The 27,377-nt window shown below is 38.6% G+C and overlaps 1 protein-coding gene across 8 annotated transcripts in view; it reads right to left on the bottom strand.

Annotated features, from left to right (window-relative positions):
- The window catches only part of Oatp33Ea (Organic anion transporting polypeptide 33Ea), a 33,820-nt gene extending 8,742 nt beyond the window's left edge, over positions 1-25,078 (bottom strand). Inside the window, exons 1-6 of one of the 8 annotated variants that reach the window (XM_073970885.1) lie at positions 24,702-25,053; positions 24,420-24,569; positions 6,449-6,755; positions 6,100-6,338; positions 5,696-5,948; positions 5,317-5,634 (exon numbers count right to left, since the gene is read on the bottom strand). In XM_073970885.1, coding sequence (XP_073826986.1) covers positions 5,317-5,634; positions 5,696-5,948; positions 6,100-6,338; positions 6,449-6,659 — 1,021 coding nt within the window. In that variant the 5' untranslated portion in view covers positions 6,660-6,755; positions 24,420-24,569; positions 24,702-25,053. Of the gene's footprint in view, positions 1-5,316; positions 5,635-5,695; positions 5,949-6,099; positions 6,339-6,448; positions 6,756-17,154; positions 17,416-24,419; positions 24,570-24,636 lie in introns of those variants that run through there. The other 7 variants (XM_073970889.1, XM_073970886.1, XM_073970888.1 and 4 more) reach the window with 7 other exon arrangements.
- Between the last annotated feature and the right edge of the window lie 2,299 nt (positions 25,079-27,377).

The raw sequence follows: 27,377 nt of genomic DNA, 5'->3' as shown, positions 1-27,377 counted from the left end.
AAAATCCACGTCTATGGTCCTCTGAAAATCTTTAAAAAATCCACGTCTATGGTCCTCTGAAAATCTTTAAAAAATCCACGTCTATGGTCCTCTGAAAATCTTTAAAAAATCCACGTCTATGGTCCTCTGAAAATCTTTAAAAAATCCACGTCTATGGTCCTCTGAAAATCTTTAAAAAATCCACGTCTATGGTCCTCTGAAAATCTTTAAAAAATCCACGTCTATGGTCCTCTGAAAATCTTTAAAAAATCCACGTCTATGGTCCTCTGAAAATCTTTAAAAAATCCACGTCTATGGTCCTCTGAAAATCTTTAAAAAATCCACGTCTATGGTCCTCTGAAAATCTTTAAAAAATCCACGTCTATGGTCCTCTGAAAATCTTTAAAAAATCCACGTCTATGGTCCTCTGAAAATCTTTAAAAAATCCACGTCTATGGTCCTCTGAAAATCTTTAAAAAATCCACGTCTATGGTCCTCTGAAAATCTTTAAAAAATCCAAGTCTATGGTCCTCTGAAAATCTTTAAAAAATCCACGTCTATGGTCCTCTACAAATCTTTAAAAAATCCACGTCTATGGTCCTCTGAAAATCTTAAACAAATCCACGTCTATGGTCCTCTGAAAATCTTAAACAAATCCACGTCTATGGTCCTCTGAAAATCTTTAAAAAATCCACGTCTATGGTCCTCTGAAAATCTTTAAAAAATCCACGTCTATGGTTCTCTGAAAATCTTTAAAAAATCCACGTCTATGGTCCTCTGAAAATCTTTAAAAAATCCACGTCTATGGTTCTCTGAAAATCTTTAAAAAATCCACGTCTATGGTCCTCTGAAAATCTTTAAAAAATCCACGTCTATGGTCCTCTGAAAATCTTTAAAAAATCCACGTCTATGGTCCTCTGAAAATCTTTAAAAAATCCACGTCTATGGTCCTCTGAAAATCTTTAAAAAATCAACGTCTATGGTCCTCTGATAATCTTTAAAAATCCACGTCTATGGTCCTCTGAAAATCTTAAAAAAAATCCACGTCTATGTTCCTCTGAAAATCTTTAAAAAATCCTCGTCTATGGTCCTGTGAAAATCTTTAAAAAATCCACGTCTATGGTCCTCTGAAAATCTTTACAAAATCCACGTCTATGGTCCTCTGAAAATCTTTAAAAAATCCACGTCTATGGTCCTCTGAAAATCTTTAAAAAATCCACGTCTATGGTCCTCTGAAAATCTTTAAAAAATCCACGTCTATTGTCCTCTGAAAATCTTTAAAAAATCCACGTCTATGGTCCTCTGAAAGTCTTAAAAAAATCCACGTCTATGTTCCTCTGAAAATCTTTAAAAAATCCTCGTCTACGGTCCTGTGAAAATCTTTACAAAATCCACGTCTATGGTCCTCTGAAAATCTTTAAAAAATCCACGTCTATTGTCCTCTGAAAATCTTTAAAAAATCCACGTCTATTGTCCTCTGAAAATCTTTAAAAAATCCACGTCTATTGTCCTCTGAAAATCTTTAAAAAATCCACGTCTATTGTCCTCTGAAAATCTTTAAAAAATCCACGTCTATGGTCCTCTGAAAATCTTTAAAAAATCCACGTCTATGGTCCTCTGAAAATCTTTAAAAAATCTACGTCTATGGTACTCTGAAAATCTTTAAAAAATCCACGTCCATGGTCCTCTGAAAATCTTTAAAAAATCCACGTCTATGGTCCTCTGAAAATCTTTAAAAAATCCACGTCTATGGTCCTCTGAAAATCTTTAAAAAATCAACGTCTATGGTCCTCTGATAATCTTAAAAAATCCACGTCTATGGTCCTCTGAAAATCTTTAAAAAATCCACGTCTATGGTCCTCTGAAAATCTTTAAAAAATCAACGTCTATGGTCCTCTGATAATCTTAAAAAAATCCACGTCTATGGTCCTCTGAAAATCTTAAAAAAATCCACGTCTATGTTCCTCTGAAAATCTTTAAAAAATCCTCGTCTATGGTCCTCTGAAAATCTTTAAAAAATCCACGTCTATGGTCCTCTGAAAATCTTTACAAAATCCACGTCTATGGTCCTCTGAAAATCTTTAAAAAATCCACGTCTATGGTCCTCTGAAAATCTTTAAAAAATCCACGTCTATTGTCCTCTGAAAATCTTTAAAAAATCCACGTCTATGGTCCTCTGAAAGTCTTAAAAAAATCCACGTCTATGTTCCTCTGAAAATCTTTAAAAAATCCTCGTCTATGGTCCTGTGAAAATCTTTAAAAAATCCACGTCTATGGTCCTCTGAAAATCTTTACAAAATCCACGTCTATGGTCCTCTGAAAATCTTTACAAAATCCACGTCTATGGTCCTCTGAAAATCTTTAAAAAATCCACGTCTATGGTCCTCTGAAAATCTTTAAAAAATCAACGTCTATGGTCCTCTGATAATCTTAAAAAATCCACGTCTATGGTCCTCTGAAAATCTTAAAAAAATCCACGTCTATGTTCCTCTGAAAATCTTTAAAAAATCCTCGTCTATGGTCCTGTGAAAATCTTTAAAAAATCCACGTCTATGGTCCTCTGAAAATCTTTACAAAATCCACGTCTATGGTCCTCTGAAAATCTTTAAAAAATCCACGTCTATGGTCCTCTGAAAATCTTTAAAAAATCCACGTCTATGGTCCTCTGAAAATCTTTAAAAAATCCACGTCTATTGTCCTCTGAAAATCTTTACAAAATCCACGTCTATGGTCCTCTGAAAGTCTTAAAAAAATCCACGTCTATGTTCCTCTGAAAATCTTTAAAAAATCCTCGTCTACGGTCCTGTGAAAATCTTTAAAAAATCCTCGTCTACGGTCCTGTGAAAATCATTACAAAATCCACGTCTATGGTCCTCTGAAAATCTTTAAAAAATCCACGTCTATTGTCCTCTGAAAATCTTTAAAAAATCCACGTCTATGGTCCTCTGAAAATCTTTAAAAAATCCACGTCTATGGTCCTCTGAAAATCTTTAAAAAATCAACGTCTATGGTCCTCTGAAAATCTTTAAAAAATCTACGTCTATGGTACTCTGAAAATCTTTAAAAAATCCACGTCCATGGTCCTCTGAAAATCTTTAAAAAATCCACGTCTATGGTCCTCTGAAAATCTTTGAAAAATCCGCGTCTATGGTCCTCTGAAAATCTTGTAAAAATCCACGTCTATGGTCCTCTGAAAATCTTTAAAAAATCCACGTCTATGGTCCTCTGAAAATCTTGTAAAAATCCACGTCTATGGTCCTCTGAAAATCTTTAAAAAATCCACGTCTATGGTCCTCTGAAAATCTTTAAAAAATCTACGTCTATGGTCCTCTGAAAATCTTTAAAAAATCCACGTCTATGGTCCTCTGAAAATCTTTAAAAAATCCACGTCTATGGTCCTCTGAAAATCTTTAAAAAATCCACGTCTATGGTCCTCTGAAAATCTCTAAAAAATCCACGTCTATGGTCCTCTGAAAATCTCTAAAAAATCCACGTCTATGGTCCTCTGAAAATCTTTAAAAAATCCACGTCTATGGTCCTGTGAAAATCTTTAAAAAATCCACGTCTATGGTCCTGAGAAAATCTTTACAAAATCCACGTCTATGGTCCTCTGAAAATCTTTAAAAAATCCACGTCTATGGTCCTCTGAAAATCTTTAAAAAATCCACGTCTATGGTCCTCTGAAAATCTTTAAAAAATCCACGTCTATGGTCCTCTGAAAATCTTTGAAAAATCCACGTCTATGGTCCTGTGAAAATCTTTAAAAAATCCACGTCTATGGTCCTCTGAAAATCTTTAAAAAATCCACGTCTATGGTCCTCTGAAAATCTTTAAAAAATCCACGTCTATGGTCCTCTGAAAATCTTTAAAAAATCCACGTCTATGGTCCACTGAAAATCTTTTAAAAATCCACATCTATGGTCCTCTGAAAAACCTTTAAAAAATCCACGTCTATGGTCCTCTGAAAATCTTTAAAAATCCACGGTATGGTCCTCTGAAAATCTTTAAAAAATCCACGTCTATGGTCCTCTGAAAATCTTTAAAAACTCCACGTCTATTGTCCTCTGAAAATCTTAAAAAAAAACCCACGTCTATGGTCCTCTGAAAATCTTTAAAAAAATCAAAGTCTATGGTCCTCTGAAGATCTTTAAAAATCCACGTCTATGGTCCTCTGAAAATCTTTAAAAAATCCGCGTCTATGGTCCTCTGAAAATCTTTGAAAAATCCGCGTCTATGGTCCTCTGAAAATCTTTAAAAAATCCACGTCTATGGTCGTCTGAAAATCTTTAAAAAATCCACGTCTATGGTCCTCTGAAAATCTTTAAAAAATCCACGTCTATGGTCCTCTGAAAATCTTTAAAAAATCCACGTCTATGATCCTCTGAAAATCTTTAAAAAATCCACGTCTATGGTCCTCTGAAAATCTTTAAAAAATCCACGTCTATGGTCCTCTGAAAATCTTTAAAAAATCCACGTCTATGATCCTCTGAAAATCTTTAAAAAATCCACGTCTATGGTCTTCTGAAAATCTTTAAAAAATCCACGTCTATGATCCTCTGAAAATCTTTAAAAAATCCACGTCTATGGTCCTCTGAAAATCTTTAAAAAATCCACGTCTATGGTCGTCTGAAAATCTTTAAAAAATCCACGTCTATGGTCGTCTGAAAATCTTTAAAAAATCCACGTCTATGGTCCTCTGAAAATCTTTAAAAAATCCACGTCTATGGTCCTCTGAAAACCTTAAAAAAATCCACGTCTATGGTCGTCTGAAAATCTTTAAAAAATCCACGTCTATGGTCGTCTGAAAATCTTTAAAAAATCCACGTCTATGGTCGTCTGAAAATCTTTAAAAAATCCACGTCTATGGTCCTCTGAAAATCTTTAAAAAATCCACGTCTATGGTCGTCTGAAAATCTTTAAAAAATCCACGTCTATGGTCCTCTGAAAATCTTTAAAAAATTCACGTCTATGGTCCTCTGAAAATCTTTAAAAAATCCACGTCTATGGTCCTCTGAAAATCTTTAAAAAAATCCACGTCTAAGGTCCTCTGAAAATCTTTAAAAAGTCCACGTCTATGGTCCTCTGAAAATCTTTAAAAAATCCACGTCTATGGTCCTCTGAAAATCTTTAAAAAAATCCATGTCTATGGTCCTCTGAAAATCTTTAAAAAATCCACGTCTATGGTCCTCTGGAAATCTTTAAAAAATCCACGTATATTGTCTTTAAAAAATACACGTCTATTTTCTTTAAAAAAATCCACGTCTACTTTCTTTAATAAATCCACGTCCATTGTCTTTAAAAAACCCACGTCTATTGTCTTTCAAAAAATCTTATTACCTTTAAGTTGCGGAAACTCTGGTTTATCCACAACCGGAGCATCCAAAGTGGCATTCGATGAAAAACTTCTACCAAGCGGCAAACATTCATCCGTCTTCAATTCTTCATGTCTTAAGACATGTGGAACATGGGAGTTGCGCAGCACAGGTGCTTTCTTGGGTAACTCTTTGGGAAAGAGACCAATTAGACCGGAAAACACAATCATTAGAGTACCCAAAATCATCCAACCAAACCACCAGGCACCCAACCATCTGGGATCTTTGTTATCAATCAATGGTGTTTTAGTTGGATCAATGAACATGTTGAGCGAAACATAACCTACAAAGGCAAAGAAATATTTTAAATTTAATTGCAAATTAAATACCATTTGAAATCTTACCCAAAAAGAAACCTACAATGGGACCGACCAAACGCAAAGCGAACGCCACCGATAACATTAACGGTGTATTTGTTTTCTTTGTATTATCATCCAAATATGATTGACCCAATGAATAGTATAGGGTATTGCCTATACCCAGTACGAATTGTGACAGGAACACCAAGACCAATGGCAATATGGACAGCAACGATTCACATTCATGAGTGGTTTTCAAAACGCCGCACAATTGTTGAGAATTTTGTATGGTGGCATTCTAAAAAAGATAATAAATTAGTAAATAAAAGGTTATAAATAAAATAAGTTTGTGCGGTAGTTAAATGCTGAAAAGTTTTGGGAATTATGGATTCTGAAAAGAAATGCCTCAATGTATTGTAATAAAAAAAATTATAATTATGTTCACCTACAACCAATGACATGGTACTCGTAACATTATCACCCTCCATATCATAGAATTCCTTGGTATATTGAAGAATATCTTGACCGGCACCATAAATAAAATGTGGCAGGGCCAAAATATAGCAGGATATACCACAAAATACAATACCGCATGCTATCCATCGAGGTCGATTTCTCTGGCCACCAATGTACGAGAGTATGAGTGAGAGTAATATTTGGGATATTTCATTGCCACTGAGTATGATGCCTGTTTTAAAGGAAGAGGAGAGGAGAAAGAATTAACAGTATCTATCCGACAAAAAATTGTAGAAAAAAACAGGGTTCTGTTCTCTATTAGTTTTGGTTGTTCCAACTCACCTGTTGTTTGACTGGGTATTTTAAAACGTTTCTCTATTGTTGTTAGCGTTACAACAAAATACATATAAGACATGGCCTGTATGGTACCCATTAAACCATAGACGGCCATAAACATTTTCGAATTTGCATAACGTTGCATCCACGCTGGATGCCATTTGGCCAAACCGCAAAGGTTTTGCTCATTGGGCGAACGAACTGTTGCTGAGGGCATTTTTTTATGAATGGATGGAATGAGGATAGAAATCGACGAGACACTTTCTCGTTAATTCCGAAAATTCTTCACAGAGGCACCATTAAATCTGAAAAACTGAAAATAATCAAAATTTTTTTAAAGTAAAATAAATATATCCAAGGGAAATATTTGGCCATAAGACCTGATCAGACCAAAATGCCAACGGAAATCGACTTCAAGGTAGTAAAAAAATCATTGAACGAATAATGCCTAATGCCTTTCAGGTGTGGATTTTTTAAATAATTTTTGTCGTCCACCTAATGGCCTTCAGGCGTGGATTTTTTAAATAATTTTTGTCGTCCACCTAATGGCCTTCAGGCGTGGATTTTTTAAATAATTTTTGTCGTCCACCTAATGGCCTTCAGGCGTGGATTTTTTAATTCATTTTTGTCGTCCACCTAATGGCCTTCAGGCGTGGATTTTTTAATTCATTTTTGTCGTCCACCTAATGGCCTTCAGGCGTGGATTTTTTAATTCATTTTTATCGTCCACCTAATGGCCTTCAGGCGTGGATTTTTTAAATAATTTTTGTCGTCCACCTAATGGCCTTCAGGCGTGGATTTTTTAATTCATTTTTGTCGTCCACCTAATGGCCTTCAGGCGTGGATTTTTTAAATAATTTTTATCGTCCACCTAATGGCCTTCAGGCGTGGATTTTTTAAATAATTTTTGTCATCCACCTAATGGCCTTCAGGCGTGGATTTTTTAAATAATTTTTGTCATCCACCTAATGGCCTTCAGGCGTGGATTTTTTAAATAATTTTTGTCATCCACCTAATGGCCTTCAGGCGTGGATTTTTTAAATAATTTTTGTCATCCACCTAATGGCCTTCAGGCGTGGATTTTTTAAATAATTTTTGTCGTCCACATAATGGCCTTCAGGCATGGATTTTTTAAATAATTTTTGCCGTCCACATAATGGCCTTCAGGCATGGATTTTTTAATAATTTTTGTCGTCCACATAATGGCCTTCAGGCGTGGATTTTTTAAATAATTTTTGTCCTCCACCTAATGGCCTTCAGGCGTGGATTTTTTAAATAATTTTTGTCCTCCACCTAATGGCCTTCAGGCGTGGATTTTTTAAATAATTTTTGTCCTCCACCTAATGGCCTTCAGGCGTGGATTTTTTAAATAATTTTTGTCCTCCACCTAATGGCCTTCAGGCGTGGATTTTTTAAATAATTTTTGTCCTCCACCTAATGGCCTTCAGGCGTGGATTTTTTAAATAATTTTTGTCCTCCACCTAATGGCCTTCAGGCGTGGATTTTTTAAATAATTTTTGTCCTCCACCTAATGGCCTTCAGGCGTGGATTTTTTAAATAATTTTTGTCCTCCACCTAATGGCCTTCAGGCGTGGATTTTTTAAATAATTTTTGTCCTCCACCTAATGGCCTTCAGGCGTGGATTTTTTAAATAATTTTTGTCCTCCACCTAATGGCCTTCAGGCGTGGATTTTTTAAATAATTTTTGTCCTCCACCTAATGGCCTTCAGGCGTGGATTTTTTAAATAATTTTTGTCCTCCACCTAATGGCCTTCAGGCGTGGATTTTTTAAATAATTTTTGTCCTCCACCTAATGGCCTTCAGGCGTGGATTTTTTAAATAATTTTTGTCCTCCACCTAATGGCCTTCAGGCGTGGATTTTTTAAATAATTTTTGTCCTCCACCTAATGGCCTTCAGGCGTGGATTTTTTAAATAATTTTTGTCCTCCACCTAATGGCCTTCAGGCGTGGATTTTTTAAATAATTTTTGTCCTCCACCTAATGGCCTTCAGGCGTGGATTTTTTAAATAATTTTTGTCCTCCACCTAATGGCCTTCAGGCGTGGATTTTTTAAATAATTTTTGTCCTCCACCTAATGGCCTTCAGGCGTGGATTTTTTAAATAATTTTTGTCCTCCACCTAATGGCCTTCAGGCGTGGATTTTTTAAATAATTTTTGTCCTCCACCTAATGGCCTTCAGGCGTGGATTTTTTAAATAATTTTTGTCCTCCACCTAATGGCCTTCAGGCGTGGATTTTTTAAATAATTTTTGTCCTCCACCTAATGGCCTTCAGGCGTGGATTTTTTAAATAATTTTTGTCCTCCACCTAATGGCCTTCAGGCGTGGATTTTTTAAATAATTTTTGTCCTCCACCTAATGGCCTTCAGGCGTGGATTTTTTAAATAATTTTTGTCCTCCACCTAATGGCCTTCAGGCGTGGATTTTTTAAATAATTTTTGTCCTCCACCTAATGGCCTTCAGGCGTGGATTTTTTAAATAATTTTTGTCCTCCACCTAATGGCCTTCAGGCGTGGATTTTTTAAATAATTTTTGTCCTCCACCTAATGGCCTTCAGGCGTGGATTTTTTAAATAATTTTTGTCCTCCACCTAATGGCCTTCAGGCGTGGATTTTTTAAATAATTTTTGTCCTCCACCTAATGGCCTTCAGGCGTGGATTTTTTAAATAATTTTTGTCCTCCACCTAATGGCCTTCAGGCGTGGATTTTTTAAATAATTTTTGTCCTCCACCTAATGGCCTTCAGGCGTGGATTTTTTAAATAATTTTTGTCCTCCACCTAATGGCCTTCAGGCGTGGATTTTTTAAATAATTTTTGTCCTCCACCTAATGGCCTTCAGGCGTGGATTTTTTAAATAATTTTTGTCCTCCACCTAATGGCCTTCAGGCGTGGATTTTTTAAATAATTTTTGTCCTCCACCTAATGGCCTTCAGGCGTGGATTTTTTAAATAATTTTTGTCCTCCACCTAATGGCCTTCAGGCGTGGATTTTTTAAATAATTTTTGTCCTCCACCTAATGGCCTTCAGGCGTGGATTTTTTAAATAATTTTTGTCCTCCACCTAATGGCCTTCAGGCGTGGATTTTTTAAATAATTTTTGTCCTCCACCTAATGGCCTTCAGGCGTGGATTTTTTAAATAATTTTTGTCCTCCACCTAATGGCCTTCAGGCGTGGATTTTTTAAATAATTTTTGTCCTCCACCTAATGGCCTTCAGGCGTGGATTTTTTAAATAATTTTTGTCCTCCACCTAATGGCCTTCAGGCGTGGATTTTTTAAATAATTTTTGTCCTCCACCTAATGGCCTTCAGGCGTGGATTTTTTAAATAATTTTTGTCCTCCACCTAATGGCCTTCAGGCGTGGATTTTTTAAATAATTTTTGTCCTCCACCTAATGGCCTTCAGGCGTGGATTTTTTAAATAATTTTTGTCCTCCACCTAATGGCCTTCAGGCGTGGATTTTTTAAATAATTTTTGTCCTCCACCTAATGGCCTTCAGGCGTGGATTTTTTAAATAATTTTTGTCCTCCACCTAATGGCCTTCAGGCGTGGATTTTTTAAATAATTTTTGTCCTCCACCTAATGGCCTTCAGGCGTGGATTTTTTAAATAATTTTTGTCCTCCACCTAATGGCCTTCAGGCGTGGATTTTTTAAATAATTTTTGTCCTCCACCTAATGGCCTTCAGGCGTGGATTTTTTAAATAATTTTTGTCCTCCACCTAATGGCCTTCAGGCGTGGATTTTTTAAATAATTTTTGTCCTCCACCTAATGGCCTTCAGGCGTGGATTTTTTAAATAATTTTTGTCCTCCACCTAATGGCCTTCAGGCGTGGATTTTTTAAATAATTTTTGTCCTCCACCTAATGGCCTTCAGGCGTGGATTTTTTAAATAATTTTTGTCCTCCACCTAATGGCCTTCAGGCGTGGATTTTTTAAATAATTTTTGTCCTCCACCTAATGGCCTTCAGGCGTGGATTTTTTAAATAATTTTTGTCCTCCACCTAATGGCCTTCAGGCGTGGATTTTTTAAATAATTTTTGTCCTCCACCTAATGGCCTTCAGGCGTGGATTTTTTAAATAATTTTTGTCCTCCACCTAATGGCCTTCAGGCGTGGATTTTTTAAATAATTTTTGTCCTCCACCTAATGGCCTTCAGGCGTGGATTTTTTAAATAATTTTTGTCCTCCACCTAATGGCCTTCAGGCGTGGATTTTTTAAATAATTTTTGTCCTCCACCTAATGGCCTTCAGGCGTGGATTTTTTAAATAATTTTTGTCCTCCACCTAATGGCCTTCAGGCGTGGATTTTTTAAATAATTTTTGTCCTCCACCTAATGGCCTTCAGGCGTGGATTTTTTAAATAATTTTTGTCCTCCACCTAATGGCCTTCAGGCGTGGATTTTTTAAATAATTTTTGTCCTCCACCTAATGGCCTTCAGGCGTGGATTTTTTAAATAATTTTTGTCCTCCACCTAATGGCCTTCAGGCGTGGATTTTTTTAAATAATTTTTGTCCTCCACCTAATGGCCTTCAGGCGTGGATTTTTTAAATAATTTTTGTCCTCCACCTAATGGCCTTCAGGCGTGGATTTTTTAAATAATTTTTGTCCTCCACCTAATGGCCTTCAGGCGTGGATTTTTTAAATAATTTTTGTCCTCCACCTAATGGCCTTCAGGCGTGGATTTTTTAAATAATTTTTGTCCTCCACTAATGGCCTTCAGGCGTGGATTTTTAAATAATTTTTGTCCTCCACCTAATGGCCTTCAGGCGTGGATTTTTTAAATAATTTTTGTCCTCCACCTAATGGCCTTCAGGCGTGGATTTTTTAAATAATTTTTGTCCTCCACCTAATGGCCTTCAGGCGTGGATTTTTTAAATAATTTTTGTCCTCCACCTAATGGCCTTCAGGCGTGGATTTTTTAAATAATTTTTGTCCTCCACCTAATGGCCTTCAGGCGTGGATTTTTTTAAATAATTTTTTGTCCTCCACCTAATGGCCTTCAGGCGTGGATTTTTTAAATAATTTTTGTCCTCCACCTAATGGCCTTCAGGCGTGGATTTTTTAAATAATTTTTGTCCTCCACCTAATGGCCTTCAGGCGTGGATTTTTTAAATAATTTTTGTCCTCCACCTAATGGCCTTCAGGCGTGGATTTTTTAAATAATTTTTGTCCTCCACCTAATGGCCTTCAGGCGTGGATTTTTTAAATAATTTTTGTCCTCCACCTAATGGCCTTCAGGCGTGGATTTTTTAAATAATTTTTGTCCTCCACCTAATGGCCTTCAGGCGTGGATTTTTTAAATAATTTTTGTCCTCCACCTAATGGCCTTCAGGCGTGGATTTTTTAAATAATTTTTGTCCTCCCACCTAATGGCCTTCAGGCGTGGATTTTTTTAAAATAATTTTTGTCCTCCACCTAATGGCCTTCAGGCGTGGATTTTTTAAATAATTTTTGTCCTCCACCTAATGGCCTTCAGGCGTGGATTTTTTAAATAATTTTTGTCCTCCACCTAATGGCCTTCAGGCGTGGATTTTTTAAATAATTTTTGTCCTCCACCTAATGGCCTTCAGGCGTGGATTTTTTAAATAATTTTTGTCCTCCACCTAATGGCCTTCAGGCGTGGATTTTTTAAATAATTTTTGTCCTCCACCTAATGGCCTTCAGGCGTGGATTTTTTAAATAATTTTTGTCCTCCACCTAATGGCCTTCAGGCGTGGATTTTTTAAATAATTTTTGTCCTCCACCTAATGGCTTCAGGCGTGGATTTTTTAAATAATTTTTGTCCTCCACCTAATGGCCTTCAGGCGTGGATTTTTTAAATAATTTTTGTCCTCCACCTAATGGCCTTCAGGCGTGGATTTTTTAAATAATTTTTGTCCTCCACCTAATGGCCTTCAGGCGTGGATTTTTTAAATAATTTTTGTCCTCCACCTAATGGCCTTCAGGCGTGGATTTTTTTAAATAATTTTGTCCTCCACCTAATGGCCTTCAGGCGTGGATTTTTTAAATAATTTTTGTCCTCCACCTAATGGCCTTCAGGCGTGGATTTTTTAAATAATTTTTGTCCTCCACCTAATGGCCTTCAGGCGTGGATTTTTTAAATAATTTTTGTCCTCCACCTAATGGCCTTCAGGCGTGGATTTTTTAAATAATTTTTGTCCTCCACCTAATGGCCTTCAGGCGTGGATTTTTTAAATAATTTTTGTCCTCCACCTAATGGCCTTCAGGCGTGGATTTTTTAAATAATTTTTGTCCTCCACCTAATGGCCTTCAGGCGTGGATTTTTTAAATAATTTTTGTCCTCCACCTAATGGCCTTCAGGCGTGGATTTTTTAAATAATTTTTGTCCTCCACCTAATGGCCTTCAGGCGTGGATTTTTTAAATAATTTTTGTCCTCCACCTAATGGCCTTCAGGCGTGGATTTTTTAAATAATTTTTGTCCTCCACCTAATGGCCTTCAGGCGTGGATTTTTTAAATAATTTTTGTCCTCCACCTAATGGCCTTCAGGCGTGGATTTTTTAAATAATTTTTGTCCTCCACCTAATGGCCTTCAGGCGTGGATTTTTTAAATAATTTTTGTCCTCCACCTAATGGCCTTCAGGCGTGGATTTTTTAAATAATTTTTGTCCTCCACCTAATGGCCTTCAGGCGTGGATTTTTTAAATAATTTTTGTCCTCCACCTAATGGCCTTCAGGCGTGGATTTTTTAAATAATTTTTGTCCTCCACCTAATGGCCTTCAGGCGTGGATTTTTTAAATAATTTTTGTCCTCCACCTAATGGCCTTCAGGCGTGGATTTTTTAAATAATTTTTGTCCTCCACCTAATGGCCTTCAGGCGTGGATTTTTTAAATAATTTTTGTCCTCCACCTAATGGCCTTCAGGCGTGGATTTTTTAAATAATTTTTGTCCTCCACCTAATGGCCTTCAGGCGTGGATTTTTTAAATAATTTTTGTCCTCCACCTAATGGCCTTCAGGCGTGGATTTTTTAAATAATTTTTGTCCTCCACCTAATGGCCTTCAGGCGTGGATTTTTTAAATAATTTTTGTCCTCCACCTAATGGCCTTCAGGCGTGGATTTTTTAAATAATTTTTGTCCTCCACCTAATGGCCTTCAGGCGTGGATTTTTTAAATAATTTTTGTCCTCCACCTAATGGCCTTCAGGCGTGGATTTTTTAAATAATTTTTGTCCTCCACCTAATGGCCTTCAGGCGTGGATTTTTTAAATAATTTTTGTCCTCCACCTAATGGCCTTCAGGCGTGGATTTTTTAAATAATTTTTGTCCTCCACCTAATGGCCTTCAGGCGTGGATTTTTTAAATAATTTTTGTCCTCCACCTAATGGCCTTCAGGCGTGGATTTTTTAAATAATTTTTGTCCTCCACCTAATGGCCTTCAGGCGTGGATTTTTTAAATAATTTTTGTCCTCCACCTAATGGCCTTCAGGCGTGGATTTTTTAAATAATTTTTGTCCTCCACCTAATGGCCTTCAGGCGTGGATTTTTTAAATAATTTTTGTCCTCCACCTAATGGCCTTCAGGCGTGGATTTTTTAAATAATTTTTGTCCTCCACCTAATGGCCTTCAGGCGTGGATTTTTTAAATAATTTTTGTCCTCCACCTAATGGCCTTCAGGCGTGGATTTTTTAAATAATTTTTGTCCTCCACCTAATGGCCTTCAGGCGTGGATTTTTTAAATAATTTTTGTCCTCCACCTAATGGCCTTCAGGCGTGGATTTTTTAAATAATTTTTGTCCTCCACCTAATGGCCTTCAGGCGTGGATTTTTTAAATAATTTTTGTCCTCCACCTAATGGCCTTCAGGCGTGGATTTTTTAAATAATTTTTGTCCTCCACCTAATGGCCTTCAGGCGTGGATTTTTTAAATAATTTTTGTCCTCCACCTAAATGGCCTTCAGGCGTGGATTTTTTAAATAATTTTTGTCCTCCACCTAATGGCCTTCAGGCGTGGATTTTTAAATAATTTTTGTCCTCCACACTAATGTCCTTCAGGCGTGGATTTTTTAAATAATTTTTGTCCTCCACCTAATGGCCTTCAGGCGTGGATTTTTTAAATAATTTTTGTCCTCCACCTAATGGCCTTCAGGCGTGGATTTTTTAAATAATTTTTGTCCTCCACCTAATGGCCTTCAGGCGTGGATTTTTAAATATTTTTGTCCTCCACCTAATGGCCTTCAGGCGTGGATTTTTTAAATAATTTTTGTCCTCCACCTAATGGCCTTCAGGCGTGGATTTTTTAAATAATTTTTGTCCTCCACCTAATGGCCTTCAGGCGTGGATTTTTTAAATAATTTTTGTCCTCCACCTAATGGACTTCAGGCGTGGATTTTTTAAATAATTTTTGTCCTCCACCTAATGGCCTTCAGGCGTGGATTTTTTAAATAATTTTTGTCCTCCACCTAATGGCCTTCAGGCGTGGATTTTTTAAAATAATTTTTGTCCTCCACCTAATGGCCTTCAGGCGTGGATTTTTTAAATAATTTTTGTCCTCCACCTAATGGCCTTCAGGCGTGGATTTTTTAAATAATTTTTGTCCTCCACCTAATGGCCTTCAGGCGTGGATTTTTTAAATAATTTTTGTCCTCCACCTAATGGCCTTCAGGCGTGGATTTTTTAAATAATTTTTGTCCTCCACCTAATGGCCTTCAGGCGTGGATTTTTTAAATAATTTTTGTCCTCCACCTAATGGCCTTCAGGCGTGGATTTTTTAAATAATTTTTGTCCTCCACCTAATGGCCTTCAGGCGTGGATTTTTTAAATAATTTTTGTCCTCCACCTAATGGCCTTCAGGCGTGGATTTTTTAAATAATTTTTGTCCTCCACCTAATGGCCTTCAGGCGTGGATTTTTTAAATAATTTTTGTCCTCCACCTAATGGCCTTCAGGCGTGGATTTTTTAAATAATTTTTGTCCTCCACCTAATGGCCTTCAGGCGTGGATTTTTTAAATAATTTTTGTCCTCCACCTAATGGCCTTCAGGCGTGGATTTTTTAAATAATTTTTGTCCTCCACCTAATGGCCTTCAGGCGTGGATTTTTTAAATAATTTTTGTCCTCCACCTAATGGCCTTCAGGCGTGGATTTTTTAAATAATTTTTGTCCTCCACCTAATGGCCTTCAGGCGTGGATTTTTTAAATAATTTTTGTCCTCCACCTAATGGCCTTCAGGCGTGGATTTTTTAAATAATTTTTGTCCTCCACCTAATGGCCTTCAGGCGTGGATTTTTTAAATAATTTTTGTCCTCCACCTAATGGCCTTCAGGCGTGGATTTTTTAAATAATTTTTGTCCTCCACCTAATGGCCTTCAGGCGTGGATTTTTTAAATAATTTTTGTCCTCCACCTAATGGCCTTCAGGCGTGGATTTTTTAAATAATTTTTGTCCTCCACCTAATGGCCTTCAGGCGTGGATTTTTTAAATAATTTTTGTCCTCCACCTAATGGCCTTCAGGCGTGGATTTTTTAAATAATTTTTGTCCTCCACCTAATGGCCTTCAGGCGTGGATTTTTTAAATAATTTTTGTCCTCCACCTAATGGCCTTCAGGCGTGGATTTTTTAAATAATTTTTGTCCTCCACCTAATGGCCTTCAGGCGTGGATTTTTTAAATAATTTTTGTCCTCCACCTAATGGCCTTCAGGCGTGGATTTTTTAAATAATTTTTGTCCTCCACCTAATGGCCTTCAGGCGTGGATTTTTTAAATAATTTTTGTCCTCCACCTAATGGCCTTCAGGCGTGGATTTTTTAAATAATTTTTGTCCTCCACCTAATGGCCTTCAGGCGTGGATTTTTTAAATAATTTTTGTCCTCCACCTAATGGCCTTCAGGCGTGGATTTTTTAAATAATTTTTGTCCTCCACCTAATGGCCTTCAGGCGTGGATTTTTTAAATAATTTTTGTCCTCCACCTAATGGCCTTCAGGCGTGGATTTTTTAAATAATTTTTGTCCTCCACCTAATGGCCTTCAGGCGTGGATTTTTTAAATAATTTTTGTCCTCCACCTAATGGCCTTCAGGCGTGGATTTTTTAAATAATTTTTGTCCTCCACCTAATGGCCTTCAGGCGTGGATTTTTTAAATAATTTTTGTCCTCCACCTAATGGCCTTCAGGCGTGGATTTTTTAAATAATTTTTGTCCTCCACCTAATGGCTTTCAGGCGTGGATTTTTTAAATAATTTTTGTCCTCCACCTAATGGCCTTCAGGCGTGGATTTTTTAAATAATTTTTGTCCTCCACCTAATGGCCTTCAGGCGTGGATTTTTTAAATAATTTTTGTCCTCCACCTAATGGCCTTCAGGCGTGGATTTTTTAAATAATTTTTGTCCTCCACCTAATGGCCTTCAGGCGTGGATTTTTTAAATAATTTTTGTCGTCCACCTAATAGCCTTCAAGCGTGGATTTTTTAAATAATTTTTGTCGTCCACCTAATAGCCTTCAAGCGTGGATTTTTTAAATAATTTTTGTCGTCCACCTAATAGCCTTCAGGCGTGGAGTTATTAATTTTTTTTTTTATTTTATTGTAGTCATTGTGTCCGCCTAAAAACCAAACCATTGCAAATTCTTTTTGATTACTAACTTTGCGCCCTCATTGTTTTATTATTACCATAAAACAAATCTATTATTGGACGCTACTGATATAAATACATATTTCTGGATCTTATCAATATTTTCTCACCGGTTATAAATCTATTTAATGCTGCTTGTTTGGTTAAGGTCACAAAAACATGCGACCACGTGTCGTATGAGTGATTATTTGAAGGTGAGTTATTGATACGTTACCATACACAGACAACAGCAAATATGTACCTCGACTTCGTTTTATGAAAAAATAACGGATAATTGAAATTAAACTCTCACAATTCACTCTGCACAACTAAAATCACTTGTGGCAGTAAATATTGGAATTTTCTTTGAAATTACTCCTCTTTACAAAATAGGTTTTGTCATATTTGGCTCAAATTTTGATAGAGTTAATCAAGTACTGAATTGAAGTAAAGATATTAAACAAAAGTATTTAAATTGTTTCAAAAAATGTCCACAACATATTTGTTTCAAAGCAAGGTTAATCATTTATGATCCTCGTGCTGTCAGAGTGTGATAATTAGCTAATTCGTAATTTATTATTAATTTATTATTTTATTGGGGAAGGTCCTTCACATAATGAATTGGCAATTATGTCAAGGGAGCAACATTTGTACTACTAGTTTTATTAAAAAAACAAACAATGAAATTGACCAAGAATATGGTTTATTATTAGATTAGATTGCATAGCGTCGCACCAATATCCATCCATTTGAAAGCAATGCCCACAAAACAATTGACACTGTTTCGAATGATAAGATAATTCATTTTATTTAGTATTTTGAATGACAATTTCTGTGAAAAAATGTTTCTCTTTATTTCTAATTAATCAAAATAATGCCTTTAAATTAGCTCAATATACAATTTATAAGCGAAATTATAATTTTATTTAGGATAATAAGATTAACCCAATTCCATTCAGTTATTAAAATTCGTTGTTTTTTTCTTCATTGCTTTTTCTCATCAAAATTTAGGATTTATTATTCTGCTCTTTACTTTTTTACGAGATTATGGAGAGAAGGTCAAAGAAGTTTCCATGGAAGTGGAAGACGCCGAAATTTTTTTGTGGAATATCTGACCTATTTAGAGAGAAGTTGCAGTTTATACGCTTAAGAATGCACAAGGCCTTACAGGTAATGCGATACGGCTGCTAAGGCATAAAAAAAAACATTGTTCCACAACATCCCATACGGGACAAGGGAGACTTCTCTCATATCAATGAGTGCACCCCGATTCATATTTAGCTCAATGATATGGGACCTACAGTTTATCGCCGAGTCCGAACGGCGTGTCTTAAGACACCACTTATGGAGAAGTTTTTCAAGGCTGAAATACTCAGGAAATGTCGCCAACATTACTGAGGGGTATTTTGCCACCGTTGAAAAATGTTTGATGTTGCCTGGCCGGGGAATCGAGCCCTCTGTTGCTGCATGCTGCAGAATACAAGACTCTCTCGCAGACCCGTCAACAGCAGCCGCACATGCAGCACTTGACGCCAGCCGTTGCTCTTCCTATCCCTGAAAATTCATAATTTTTGCTATTTAATTGCAATGGACTCCGAGGTAATATCCAGGAAATAGTGGATTTCATGAGTCAGGAAAATATCATGGTCGCGGTTGTGTAGGAAATCAAGCTCAACACCAATTGCTGCTAACAGCGTTGTGATGGTTGAAGGTAGCACTAGAGGTGGAGGTTGGGGTTTGGCTTTCCTATTGCTCCAGTCTGTTCAGTACAGACCTATCTCGCTTGAGTCTGGCCCTTAAGACCTGTATGTGAAATTAATGGGTGTATCAGTCAGGTGTGTAGAGGTAGTGTTGCTTTATGTATATATCCCGCCGATAAATAGTGTACTCCAGGTTATAGGCCCAAAATTAGCCCTCTTGTGGAAGGTCTTGGGGGACTTTTATCCTCATCATAAGTTATGGCATTGGGTCCTCGGCAATGACCGGAGGGGTATAGTGCTGGCTGAGCAGATTGATAGTAGTACGTTTTGTACACTCAATGAGGACGCCCCTTCCAGAATTAGCGGAGAGTGTCGCAGTTCGCAAGATGTAACAAATCATCAAATGACGTCAACTGGCACCTCTTGGGTAATACCATCTCCCCATAATTGTCTCCATCAGCAGACCGCCCGCTTGTATCGCCTCTGAACGCGACACTTTCATCAATCATGGGAAAGCTAATTGGTCTAGTTTCAAATGACGTCACCTGGCACCTCTTGGGTCATACCATCTCACCATAATTGTCTCCATCAACAGACCGCCCGATTGCATCGTCTCTGAAGGCGACACTTTCGTCAATCATGGGAAAGCTAGTTGGCCTAGTTTCAAATTGCCTCCATCGCCTCTGAAGGCGACATTTTCGTCAATCATGATAAAACTAGTCGGTCTATTTCGAGAGAGTTGAGTAATTACCCTTCCGATGTTCGGGTAACTGAAAGGAAGTTCCTAGACATCATCACTGCTGCAACCGCTCGCCATATACCTTCTGGTCGAATACCTGAGGTGAGACCAAATGTCCCAGCATAATCGACGGGATTGGCAAGTGAGCGTGATTAGTTTCGTCGTGCCAACGCCAGTGACACCAGAGTCAGGGAGCCAATACTGAAAGTTAACAGGTTGGTCGGTGAGCATAAACGGAACAAGTGGCTAAATCATATGAAGAGTTGCAACATTGGAGCCGGAATAAACGAATAAGTAGAACCAAGGAAAAAAGAAACCCGGGAAAGAAGAAAGATAGTACTTAAGTCACGTTGGGCGACGTTACGCCGACTTATCCGATTAGGTGTGCAAGTTATTTAAATCGACAATTTTTCGAGCACCCCGGGAGTGAGAGGGCGAAGAGAAGAGTAGTAAGTAGTATAAGATCTCTTCCTGCAGAGGTGGAACCACCATAATTTACAATGGATGTAGTTGCGAATTTCATCAGGAACGCTAAATCATTCAAAGCGTTGGGAACTGATGGAATCTTCATGGTAATGATGAAAAAGCTGGATGAGCCGGGAGTCGACTATCCCTCTAAAGTTCTCAACCTATCGCTAGCTACCCACATCGTTTCTGAAGTCTGGAAAATCGGTAAGGAGGTCCCGCTACTTAAGCTAGGCAACGATGCCATCAAAGGTGAATCGCACAGACCTATTTCGCTTCTGTCGAACTTGAGGCTTTACTCTTCCTCAGCGTCAGAAATAGCTATTCAGGGTTATGTTAGCAGCGCAGCACGATAACAGCGCTGCATGCCATCTATAAGCATATTAGTCGAGGACTCCACCGGAGCAAGCCGTGAGATAGAGCAGTGATGGTGGCGCTCGACTTATCAATAACCTTTGGTACTGTCAAGCATTCCACGTTGTTTGATGACATTGAGCAGCCTATCCTCCGGGCAAGTTTGAAACGTTTGATAATAAATTATATGTGTGGTGGCCATACCTGGAATTCAGGAACAAGAAGTCCAAGCCCGGTAGAGTGAAACAGGGAGTTCCCCAAGGTGAGGTGATATTTCGGGAACTGTTTAACCTCTTCCTCTCCAGTATTCCACCCATCCTGACGGCATTGAGATCGTAACGTATGCGGATGATTGTGAGAGACTGAACCCCTATTTTACCGACTCGCGAGGAATATGCAGTTTGGAAGAGAGTTGAATGTCGTGATCGACGGTAACAGAATTCCGACCATAAACTGCCTCAAAATTCTAGGCGTCACATTTGACACTACGTTCAAGAGGTGCGCGCACGCCACAGTTATCTGCGACACAGTGAAAAGTAGAAATTCCTAGCCAGCACTTGGGGTGCAGATAAAGAAAGCTTGTTGGTCACATATAACACGATAGGTCGGTCTGTGGTAAGCTATGCGGCGCCAGTTTGGTGCCCGGGATTATGTGATACGAATTGGAAAAAGATTCAAACCTGTCAGAAAGCCGCCCAGAGAACAGCAACAGGGTCTCTCCTCAAGTCTTCAGTAGACCATCTACATGAGGAAGCAACGATTCTTCCACAATGAGATGCTTTCCTTGCAGTACATGCTCGGGTGTTACCGTGAGAACCATCCCAATCACCATCTGGTGGGTAGGCCCGACACATTCAAGCAAATATAGTGTGGCGTCGGGTACCTTCCCTGATGTCATTTGTGAAAGGCTGAACTCCTATTTAACACATCTTACCACCTTCTTTCATGCGAGGAATATGCAAATATTCGCCATTAAATCTACGGCCACTCTGTTCACCACATAGACAGCAGAGGTGACCACTGAATTCCCACGGCAGCGGGTTCTTTCGTACCGGATTGACCCGGAACAACACAAAATCACCGTTCTGGTCAGCGGGTGCCACCTCAGTGCACATATGTTTGTATTTGTTTCGTTTTTCTGTGTTGGGAGCAGCATATCCCGGAATGCTTGCTCCGAGTTCATTTGGTCCGTGCCGGGACGGAGGAATACCCAGGACCAATATATGACAAATGACGTTACCTGGCAACCCGTCATTTCCTTGGACCAGACTATCCTCCCATAATTGTCTCCTGTCTGTGGTAAGCTATGCGTCGCCAGTCTGGTCCTCGAGATTATGTCATACGAATTGGAAAAAGATTCAAACTTGCCAGAATGCAGCCTTGAGAACAGCAACAGGGTGCCTCCTCAAATCTTCAGTGGACCATCTACATGAGGAGGCAAAGATTCTTCCTGTAAAGCAACACAATGAGATGCTTTCCAATCATCATCTTGTGGGTAGGCCCGGCACATACAGGCAGATCAGGAAGGATATCCATGCTCTAGAGGGAGAGGTCCAACGATACAGGAGAGAACCCCTAGATCAACAAGTGTATCAAGCAGGTTTAAGTAGTATTCACACCGATGCAGTTGCCAAGGCCTTAGGCAGTTGTAGTGTCATAAAGTCCTCGAAATACATCCCCCATCTATTGCAACAGAGGAGTGTCAGCTGCCACGACAAACTATAGTAGTTTTGGCTCAACTACACTCGGGATATTGACCGCGCCGTGCAGTGTCCATGCCACATACTGGGCAGATGTCTTTGCCTAGTATGTGGCATGGGCCCGCACGACACGAACACCTTTTCAACCCTACTCATCTAACTCCAGTGGATCTGTGGTTACATCCCATCGAAACAGCCACTTTCCTGGAACTGGAGACAGACCCAAAGCCAGATTGAAAAAAGAACGAACATATAAACATAATAACAAACACTGTTACAACAACAACTGAATTCCGACCATTAACTACCCCAAGATCCTAGGGGTCACGTTCGGCAGCATGTTCACGTTGTTCGTGCATTCCACATCTATCTGCGCCAAGCTGAAATGCAGGAACAAGGTCCTTAAGTCCCTAGCCGACAGTCCCTATCACTTGGGGTGCAGATAAACGTTGTTAACTATATATAACGCGATAGGTTGGTCTGTGGTAAGTCGAAGGTCACACTAGGCGACTTTGAGTTTATCGGCGAGGATTACGAGGTAGTGAAACCGTTGTACATGGTTTTCTGTGTTTGCGATGTTGCCTCTGCCTATTATTCGTTTCAAGAAACTCGCTAGTGTGGCCAAGGACTTAGCTATGCGGCGCCAGTGTGATCTGCGAATATAAGTGAAACGCGATGGAAAAAATATTCAAACCTGGGTAGGACCCCACACCCAGGCATATCAGGAGGCATCTTCATTATCTAGAAAGAGAAGTCCAACGTTACAAGAGAGAACCCCTAGATCAGTAAGCCTATCGAGCTGGTTTGAATAGCATTCTCACAGATGCAGTCGCAGATGGCATAAACAACTATAGTGTGAATGCGATACTCGGTGAACATACCCTATCTATCGCAGCTGAAGAGTGTCAACAGCCGCAACAAACAATAGTAGGTTTGGCTCAAATGCGCTCGGGATACAGTGCATAACATCTGCCCAGCATGAGACACAGGCACGCATGACGCACTGCATCTTTTCGACAGCCTTGCCAAACCAGTAGCCACAAAGCTACTAGAGCTTTTTGGCTATAGTCCTTCGTAGCGGCCAAATTTCTAGAGCTGGAGATAGACCCAGAGTCAGATTTAGCCGTAAAACGAACAAAAATATTATAATAATTGGTTCACAAACATCCCAGAAGGGACAAGGGGACTTTCCTCATATCAATGAGTGCACCCCGATTCATATTAAGCTCAATGATATGGGGCATACAGTTTATCGCCGATTCCGAAAGGCGTGTCTTAAGACACCACTTGTATAGGAGTTTTACCCCTGCTGAAGTACTCAGGAAAAGTCGCCAACGTTACTGAGGGGTATTGAGGGGAGCCCTGTTTTTACTCTCTTTGACAAAAATCCTCTCTCCACCCATAAAAAATATGTTCTAACATAAAAAATATGTTGGTACCCAAACAAATAAAATTGAGATATGTTACAAAATGTTGTAAACATATATTTGTTTGGACACAAACAAATTATGTTTGGATCCAAACATATATTTGTTTGTAATCAGTCCCAAAAAATATTTGTTTGGATACAAAGAAATTTTTAACATATATTTTTCTGCGTGTATGAACACGAGCCTCTTGGTGGTGATAAAAAAAAATTGTTCCACAACATCCCATACGGGACAAGGGAGACTTCTCTCATATCAATGAGTGCACCCCGATTCATATTTAGCTCAATGATATGGGACCTACTGTTTATCGCCGAGTCCGAACGGCGTGTCTAAGACACCACTTGTGGAGAAGTTTATCAAAGCTGAAATACTCAGGAAATGTCGCCAACATTACTGAGGGGTATTTTTTTTTTTTTGCCACCGTTGAAAAATGTTTGATGTTGCTTGGCAGGGGAATCGAACCCCCGACATTCTGCGTGCAAGGCGGGCGTGCATACCATTGCACCACGGTGGCACCCATCCCATACCAAATATGTCAAAAAGCAGATGTTTTTTTTTAATTGGAAAGGCAATGAAAACGATGGGAGGGGTTGGAAATCCATTGATAGGCTTATAGTGCAGATGTTTTGTGTTGAGCCAACTAAATTAGTATATAGTAAAATTAATAAATAAGGCCGTTCGCATGTACTTTTTCTCAAAACAGTTCGTGAATATTTTTTCCAGTAGATTCCAATGGATTTTCAACGATTTTTTAACGAATTAATATGTATTTTTTTCTAAATGAGTATTTTGTTAGGTTCATTTTTGCACTTAGATTCACGAGAGTTATAAATTTTAGGAACCAGATCCACATGTTAGATCAAATTTGTTATAATTTATACTTAAAATCACTATTACACAATAAAACATAATTGAATTTTAATTATTTTTTTCGAAATCAGATCTATTGGCTATTGAAAAAATAACCATTTTTAATATGAATATTTTAATTTTGCATTTTTATATCACCTTTATTGTCTCACAAGTTAATACAAACTCCCGATCACAATTTATTATCAATTTCAATTTTTCAATTAATTTCGATCCATTAACTCAAAATAACGAATTTTTCTTTGTGATTATGAAAGACGTTCACAAACGACGACTAACAGCGACCTACTAACGAGGATTGTTTTTAAAGTTAAATACTAACAATAATAGGAATATTTTGCACACACAGACACACTTGCATATCACAAAAGGCTATCATCATTCGATTGATGGCTAAGGCAACAAAAACCCGACACATACCACCAACAACAAAAGTACACACACGCCAGGGACTATCCGTTTATTTATCAATTATTTACAATTTTATCGCTACTGAAGTAATCTTATCAATTTGATTTGATTTCCAAATACAAATTTCTATTAAACAAAACTCTGTCCCGGCCGCTCTGTTTTCTGTTTTCAAAAATTTCAACATTCGTTATGAGGAAATGTTTTAATAAAACTTATATTTTTCTTTAAATGTTTAATTAATTATTAGCACTTAAGATTAATTGTCGCAATTTTTTTCGCGTCTACTTTGACTTTGTCAGAACACCGACGTGATGCGAACTTGACCGCTTATTTTTGTTTATTTGCCATTCAGCTAGACCTTTTTCTACTAAACTAGATTTTGTACTAAAATAAAATCTGATCTTCAAATTCTCGTACATGTATGGGCAAATATTAGGTCGGTATGGTAACCCAAAAATTTTTACAAATTCGCACAAATTTTTAGTGACTGCTGTTCGATAACAAAATTGTCCAGTAAAAGAGAGCGAGTTGAGAGAGATTTTTTGACAATTCTGTGACTGAGAACTTGCAAATTTTTGCTGGGAAAATTTGTCCCGTAAAAATGTATAAGTTTGGTCAGCTGACTTTTAATCAGCTGTTCAATGTAAACAACATGAAATGTTAACATTTTTGACCAAGAAAATTTGACAATTTCACATATTTTTAGATTCTAAACCGTTGTGGATAGAATTATTGCTTTAAATAAGTTTGTTTTTGTTCCATTTGGTTTAAAATACCAAAAACAATTTTGATACATTTTCGGAAACAGCTGACTTTCTTGCATGTTCTTACAACATGTTTTTCAATAACTTCCTGCAATTGTTCTTGCTTGAGAGAGTAAAATTCACTGGAACTTGCTGAGTAATTATTGCTGTGAAAGTTATCGTACAGACCTATTATCTCAATTATGGATTATGACATTGTCGACTCTCTTGGTATCTGCATAGGTCCAATAAAAAAGTTCTAAGCTGTGATTTTTGTTTGTTTGGTTGCTCTGCCGTAATAGTTTACTGTTGTTCAGCGGTAGTCACATTAATGAGATCCCCTACAAGGGTATAATCGTAGCTTATATGACTTTGATTTTCCCCTTTAATGTAGATTGACCCCTTGATCTTTTTGTTGTTGTTGTAATAGTGTTTATTATTGTATGTTTGTGTGTTCGTTCTTCTGCTCTATCTGACTCTGGGTCTATCTCCAGTTCCAGGAAAGTGGCTGCTTCCAGACTTCGGGAACAACGACAAGTTGAAAACTTTAGTGAGATACCCCACTCCCGGCTCATCCACCTACTTCAGCATTACCATGGAGATTCCATTAGGGCCCAACGCTTTGGATGATTTAGCGTTCCTGACGGCATTGGTAACATCATCCATTGTAAACTGTGGTGGTTCATCCTCCCTAGCCCTGTCACTCTAGGGTTGCTCGCCAAACTGTCGATTGAAATAACTTGCGCACCTCTTCGGGTCAGTCAACGTAACGTCGCCGAACGTGACCGAGGTCCTATCTTCCTTCCTTCCATGGTTCGAGAGTGACTTAGCCGTTGCCCACAATTCACTTACAGCGGCTCCAATGTTGCAACTCTTCAGATGATTTAACCACTTGTTCCGCTTATGCTCGCCGACCAGCCTGTTAACTTCCAGTGTCAGCTCCCCGACTCTGGAGTCATTGAGGTTGGCTCGACGAAGCTCATCTTATTTCGGGTACTTGACCAGCAGGTATATGGCGAGCGGCTGCAGCAGTGATGATGTCTCGGAACGTCTATTCCGCTACCCGAACATCAGAAGGATTGGGCAGTTCTCTGAAGCGGTTATTGGTGAACTCTCTGAGACTCGGCTAATCAGCTTTCCTATGATTGACGAATGTGCAGCGTTCCGAGGTGATGAAATTGGGAGACAATTATGGGGAAATGCCCTAATCCAAGGGAAATGACGGGTTGCAAGGCTGCAGCAGTGATGATGTCTCGGAACGTCTATTCCGCTACCCGAACATCAGAAGGATTGGGCAGTTCTCTGAAGCGGTTATTGGTGAACTCTCTGAGACTCGGCTAATCAGCTTTCCTATGATTGACGAATGTGCAGCGTTCCGAGGTGATGAAATTGGGAGACAATTATGGGGAAATGGCCTGATCCAAGGGAAATGACGGGTTGCAAGGTAACGTCATTTGTCAGACCAGGTGACACGATGGTAATGTCTGGCAAACTGTGACACTCTCCTCTAATTCTGGTAGGAGCGTCCTCATTGACCGGGCAAAACGTAAAGCTATCAATCAGCTCAGCCAGCGTCGTTTCTGAGGGCCGAACGCCACATCTGATGATGCGCATTAAAGTCCCCCAGGACCTTCCAAAAGCGGGCTAATGTCAGGATCGTAATCTGAGATACTGCTATTTCTCGGCGGGATGTATACTTCAGCAACTCAATCTCGACAATACCTGATTGCTACCCCCTACATTCCATGTACGGGTCATTAGAGACAGGCTCAAGCGAGGTAGGTCTGTATTGAATAGACTGGTGGAATAGTAAAGCCAGCTCCACTTCTGGTTCCTTAGCGCGTTGTAACCATCACAACGCTGTAAGCTGCAGTCGTTGTTGAGCTTGGTTTCTTGCACCGCCGCGACCTTAATATTCTTTCGACTTATGAAATCCACTATT

Source organism: Musca autumnalis, unplaced genomic scaffold, assembly GCF_047663935.1.
Source record: "Musca autumnalis isolate F117 unplaced genomic scaffold, ASM4766393v1 scaffold_2, whole genome shotgun sequence".
NCBI lineage: Eukaryota > Metazoa > Arthropoda > Insecta > Diptera > Muscidae > Musca > Musca autumnalis.
Note: the sequence above shows the minus strand (reverse complement) of the source record. Positions and strands in the feature narration are given on the sequence as shown.